We start from the raw sequence: 6,001 nt of genomic DNA, 5'->3' as shown, positions 1-6,001 counted from the left end.
GACAACAGTTCTACTGCCATATTCATACACAAAAAATGCTCCCATTCTGACAAAAATAAAAGAATCAGCTTGCCTCGGCTTTCTTCGTGATCCTCTCCTGCAGCTGCTTCAGCCTGCAAGGCGCATGTTGCAGCCACTTTTTTATCACACCCTCTATCTCATCTTGTGTCGCTGAAAATATTGTGTTTGAGTGAGCCGCATCTGTGCAGAATGAAAGAAATTTAGCATGATGGGACACTTGTAAAAAAAGGGCACAGAACGATTGATACTGCATTATAGCTTGTTGCGTCAGTTGATGTAATTAGACAGGTGGAGTGTGAAGAAACACAGATGGTAAGGGATGGGCACGGAGAGGCCTTTTTTTTAAAGCCCATCCTCCAGCTAATTACTAAATCTTATGAATAAAGCAGTGCCAGTCTATGTCATTCTTTTCTCGCCTGTGTCCTCACGCTGTACCCCAACTTAATCTGGTGGACAGTATATCCACTTACACCAAAGAAAGAACACACCTTGCTTGCTACAAAACTTTTTCATGTATTGAAAATGGTTAATGAAAACTTGCACGTGGCTTCTGCAGTATACAATTAATTTGTTCCCTTTCATTTTAAGATTATATGCAAAGCAACAGTGATTTTTTAATTGTAGAATACACTCACTTTGCCTACCAAAGTTTAATTGCTAATTTTCGGCTGCACTGTCAAAACAACTTTGATGAACAACATACCCTTTATGACAGCTGTCACATTCAAGTCTCTGAATTTGGACTTTCCTTTATTGCCCACCCAGCTGTAATTTTGGGCAACTCTGTCTTCCATTAAATACGTCAAAATCCGTTTGGTTGTTGTCGCCACATTGTTGCCGCCAAGGCTCTTCAGTTCTTTAAGCTGAAAAAAAGAAATATATGTAGCACAAGAAATCATTTTGTGCTTCACGTGACCAGAAAGCGTCCTTCACAATGAAACTTAGGAAAAAGAAAATTCACCGCCAGCTATCGAACCACCATCCGAGCAGATCAGCTTCCAGATCCAGACGCGAGAGCACTATATTACTGCAGCCAGTCATATATCTAAAACTGTAGTACACTCTTGCACTCTGCAGTAAACATTGTCTCCATCAAGTTCCAGGTGCAAAACACTTTCGCGCTTTGCAGTGAACATCGTCATCTTCTTGAAGTTCCACCTGCACCGCTCCTTCACTTAGCCTAGGTAAAAATGCCGTCACTAGATAGCACACATTTGTGGAAATATTGGAACGGTAGTGATAGTAATGATAGTAAGAGAAATGTTTTCACATTACTGCAGCTAAGAAGACTTAAGTGCACCTCTAGAAGTTTTTGTATTAACAAAAATTTGACTTCAAAAATTACAAAATTTGTTTTATGCTTTGTAGCTGCATACGTTAGGCTGGGGTAAAAATTTACTTAACCTCGAGCCTATTAATATTAAAGATAATAGATACATATCACAGAACATGCAGGTGATTTTGCCGTAAATAAAGAAGTAATTACAAGCATCCACCCAAGCGCAGCCATACAGCTGCTGCTAAAAAATAGCATACCAATTTTCTATGAGCACTATTCATATTTTGCAATATTTGTGTTTAGTATGATTGCAGAATGGGCATACCACTTGTAACCGTATAACTGCTAATGCAAATTCCTGTTCCACTCAAACAAATCACACGTTCGGCAAACAGGACAAGCTGTTGCCTTGTGCAGCTATTTTGTACACTGAAATGCTCAGCCCACTTTTCAGGATATACAGAGAAGCCACAGGCAATTTATAGAGTAACATATCAGATATTCAGAGTTTCTAACAAAGCAAAATATTCATGGTACACATAAAGTCTTCTTACCAGTTGCTCCTTAACTTCATCGACGTTGCCGTCAAACTCCAAGAAGCTTTCCATATCCACATATGGTTTAGAAACCAATATGGATGCTCCAATGCTTGCCTCGGGGACCCTCAATGCTGGCAAATTCTGAAGCAATTCCACAGCTTGCTCAACCATTAGCCTTGTGAGCCTCAATTCTCGCATTACCTGCCTTTGAAACTCTAGCAGTGGATATAAGAAAACACGCACTGTAAGACTTCATGGAAATAATGCATATATACAAGTAAGCTACAAAATAACAGTATGTAAAAACTTCACAAGTGCAGACATGAAAAAAAGCTTACCTGCTGCAGGGATGATGGCGTCTCTAGATGCTGTGGTGGCTGTAGGTGGGCATGCTACAGAATTAAAAGAGCACATTAGCTAACAGCCCTTTTTCTTAAGAATATTAAACTAGCTTGACCCACCTGAGGTGTGAATGGTGGATCCAGTTGGTGTACTAGCACCTGAAAATGTAAGCAAGCTTGAGCGTTTTCAGAATTTATGTTTACAAATACCACGTTATAGGAATACCTGATCCAATAGCTGCCGTGACATGGGCGTTATGCTGTGCTTCATCTGAAACAAGAGTAATCATTGTTGACAAGAAGTTAGGCCTATTTTGTTCCCATGACTCATCCACTTCTTATGCTCAAGCATACCCAAATAGGTCATACACACCTAACGTGGATGGTGCTGGAAACGCCAATGGTACAGCTGGATATGGTTTATGCACCTTTTTGCCTGCCTTCCGTTTCTTTGGAGGGCTGTCGTCGTCAGAATCCGACTCCGACAAAAACCTTTTTGGTTTTGAGACAACCCGTCTCCGTTCATCATCTGTTGATGCCAAGTCCGAGGTAACTTCTGCTTTTCCTAATCTTTTCCTCGCACTCTCATATGATGCTAGAAATAGAGAACATGAACATATTATAAATACATATATACATAGAGAGAGGATGGGACAGAAAGAGAGGATGTAAAAAGGTTGAATGTCTTCTTTGATCAACTAAAGGTGTCAAACACTGAACTAGCATTTCAGCTGATGTATCATGCCCAGCTTTTTGGGACATGTACTACTCACGCCATCTACCGGCAGGTGGTGTCGACAGGGCGCGTTACTTAATGGGAACGGGTACAAAAAAATACGTAAAACGTGAACAAAAACACGTACGCAAAATGATTCCGGGATTTATATAATATAGAGTTAGCCGAAGATTGTGCCGAAGTTTCAGCTCTGTGCTCTTATTACACGAGCTTCCCAGCGCGTCTGAATATTATGCATTGCTTCCAATTGCAAGGCACCAAAATTTCCCTCTTTTTCAGACTTTGAAACTGTGTAGCGTCGTAACGCGGATAGATATCGAAAATGATTCCCGGTTTTAGGTACCCTAACATATGCTGATTAAAATGGTTTGCGTCGATCTGGCATAGATTTAATCATGCAGCTTCCTGGGGCCGTTTTATGTGCAACCTGAAGTCGCCTCGCATATGAAACACGGCGCCTGCAGTGGGCAGTTACGCAGAAGAGGTGGTTGGGTGATTCCACATCAGACGGATCAAAGCGTGGCTTGTCGAAATTTTTATGTTATGTTTCCTGATGTTTAAATAAAAAAATATCTGCAACTGGTTTTAATCCATTTTTGTTTTCTATAAGCACCGGGTATAATTATTGGCCACGAGGTCTAGCGCCGCGATTATATGCTCTGCTGTTTGGCTAAGTTTTTATGAATGACATAAAATGTTAAAGTTATGTAAATAAAATCGTTTGACTACATATCAAAATGTTTTTATTTCCGCTCAATTATTTTTGTTTTTGTTTTTATAGCGAAATTTTTAACGAAACGTCAACCCAAGGAAACGACTTTTTTTTTGCTATTTTGCGTATCTAAAAAAAAGGTTACTACAAAGCAACAGAAATACGCATTATGTTTCATGTAAACTTACCTATCAAACTGCCAGCGCTCCTATCTAACGTTTCCGATTAAGCGTTATGATCGGGCTAACTTCAACAAACGCTGCGCAATGGAAAGTTCGGACAACAATGAAAATACTTTGTACTTCTTAAAATTAGTCCACATATTATCCTCTATATCAACTTTCATAATCACTAAAAACTTATTGCGTAATTTCATTGCACTAATAGTTACGGCTTCTTTAATGAGGTCCCTCCGCAAGGCTCAGCGCGCAATGCGGATTGTAGAGTCTACGGAGTCATTCCAAGCCAACGCATCCAGACATTGCACTCGACCATCTTCGATTTCTTTTTAAAAAATTATGGCGTGTTTTACTGTGATGAACATTATCCTGGCCTTGTTTTAGCGGAAAAACATTTTCCAACGTGGCCGCCGTTTGCAAACGGAGCGAAACCTAGCCGCACAATCAAATTTGTAAAAATTAAAGTTCTTGACGCACAACTTCTAAAATTTTTCATGCAAATAAAACAAACATGTTTAAAACGAGTGCACATATAGATTATTTATTGTAAATAAAACGCGCATAATTATGATTTACAAACATTTCAAGCTCTGAAACTTACATTTCGTTCTACTGTATACCCTTTAAAGGAGGCACTCGAAGCAGTGGAATAGGTCTCTGTCCATGCCGTCGCAGTCACCGCATCGCCCCTGTTACGCTAGCTGCTAGCTTTACTAAAAAAAAGGCAGTTCGTTTTGAAAAGGGCAATATAGTGCGAACATAAAATATTTTAATACACACTGTCCTACGCAACAATTGGAAACAAAATTTGTGCAGTCAGAATCACCGCGTCATTACAATGTATTGCTGTTACATATACAACCTAAACAGTCCACTACAGATGTCGCTATAATGTGAATGTAGCTAAAAACATTTCACAACAGACAGGACACATAAAAGAAGCAATGCTTTAAGAAAAAAAAGGAAGGCAAACTTCTCGTCGGTTAGCAAACAATATCAGTCAGCAAAAGTTGACGTAATTTGAATATAAATATGCTCACGGTTTATACAGGCAATGCAGCTTATGTCAGGCAATGTAGCAATATCCTTGAGAGTATCGAATGTTGTGGCTCGAGCTCCCCAGATGGTACAGAAACAACGGCACAGAACGGCAGACTACCACATGCAGGAATAAGCGGACAAAGACGCCAGGCCCTCTTAAATAACCTCGGGCGTGGTTTTGGCGCCTTTTTTGCCGGACAGGAGTGCTTTCTTCTATCTTCAGTCCTGCTGTACCTGATTGGTGTATTTTCCCTCGCCGGAGACGTCTCCGCAGTCTCACTGACCTTATATATTTAGCTTTCGGCATCGCAAGTGTGTGTGTGTGTGTGTGTGTGTGTGTGTGTGTGTGTGTGTGTGTGTGTGTGTGTGTGTGTGTGTGTGTGTGTGTGTGTGTGTGTGTGTGTGTGTGTGTGTGTGTGTGTGTGTGTGTGTGTGTGTGTGTGTGTGTGTGTGTGTGTGTGTGTGTGTGTGTGTGTGTGTGTGTGTGTGTGTGTGTGTGTGTGTGTGTGTGTGTGTGTGTGTGTGTGTGTGTGTGTGTGTGTGTGTGTGTGTGTGTGTGTGTGTGTGTGTGTGTGTGTGTGTGTGTGTGTGTGTGTGTGTGTGTGTGTGTGTGTGTGTGTGTGTGTGTGTGTGTGTGTGTGTGTGTGTGTGTGTGTGTGTGTGTGTGTGTGTGTGTGTGTGTGTGTGTGTGTGTGTGTGTGTGTGTGTGTGTGTGTGTGTGTGTGTGTGTGTGTGTGTGTGTGTGTGTGTGTGTGTGTGTGTGTGTGTGTGTGTGTGTGTGTGTGTGTGTGTGTGTGTGTGTGTGTGTGTGTGTGTGTGTGTGTGTGTGTGTGTGTGTGTGTGTGTGTGTGTGTGTGTGTGTGTGTGTGTGTGTGTGTGTGTGTGTGTGTGTGTGTGTGTGTGTGTGTGTGTGTGTGTGTGTGTGTGTGTGTGTGTGTGTGTGTGTGTCGCGCGGCCCTGGAGCCTAATATATGTATATGTTTATTTATCCACTGCGCAGACGAGTTTTCTTCTTGGTCTCAAATTTAGTGCGCCGCCTGTGCTACGCTATGAGCAAGGAGAGCAGGCGTGTGCAGCTTAGAATGCTTCTTTAGAGGATCTAAATATACACACTGCACGTTCGCTACTCCCAAAAGCACGATTCGGCCCCATG

The 6,001-nt window shown here is 41.4% G+C and overlaps 1 protein-coding gene across 1 annotated transcript; it reads right to left on the bottom strand.

Moving 5' to 3' along the window:
• Positions 1-671: 671 nt before the first annotated feature.
• Positions 672-4,123, bottom strand: LOC146171740 (uncharacterized). The gene is made up of 7 exons (XM_084586335.1): positions 4,099-4,123; positions 2,554-2,775; positions 2,407-2,451; positions 2,301-2,339; positions 2,178-2,231; positions 1,855-2,054; positions 672-884 (listed from the first exon to the last, which is right to left on the bottom strand). The coding sequence occupies exons 1-7, from the start codon at positions 4,121-4,123 to the stop codon at positions 672-674; spliced, it is 798 nt and encodes a 265-aa protein (XP_084442461.1).
• Between the last annotated feature and the right edge of the window lie 1,878 nt (positions 4,124-6,001).

Source organism: Amblyomma maculatum, unplaced genomic scaffold (assembly GCF_055883805.1).
Source record: "Amblyomma maculatum isolate TAMU_Amacu unplaced genomic scaffold, ASM5588380v1 scaffold_18, whole genome shotgun sequence".
Classification (NCBI taxonomy): domain Eukaryota; kingdom Metazoa; phylum Arthropoda; class Arachnida; order Ixodida; family Ixodidae; genus Amblyomma; species Amblyomma maculatum.
The sequence above is the reverse complement of the archived record's forward strand: the minus strand, read 5'-3'. Positions and strand labels throughout refer to the sequence as shown.

Bases quoted from the DNA above. Each gene is read 5' to 3' on its own strand.
- LOC146171740 (XM_084586335.1), bottom strand. From the start codon at position 4,123: ATGGTCGAGTGCAATGTCTGGATGC. The intron at 2,055-2,177 runs GTAAGCTTTTTT...ATCCACTGCTAG, and splicing joins CGCCATCATCCCTGCAGCAG to AGTTTCAAAGGCAGGTAATG. The intron at 885-1,854 runs GTAAGAAGACTT...TCTTTTTTTCAG, and splicing joins ATGAAGTTAAGGAGCAACTG to CTTAAAGAACTGAAGAGCCT.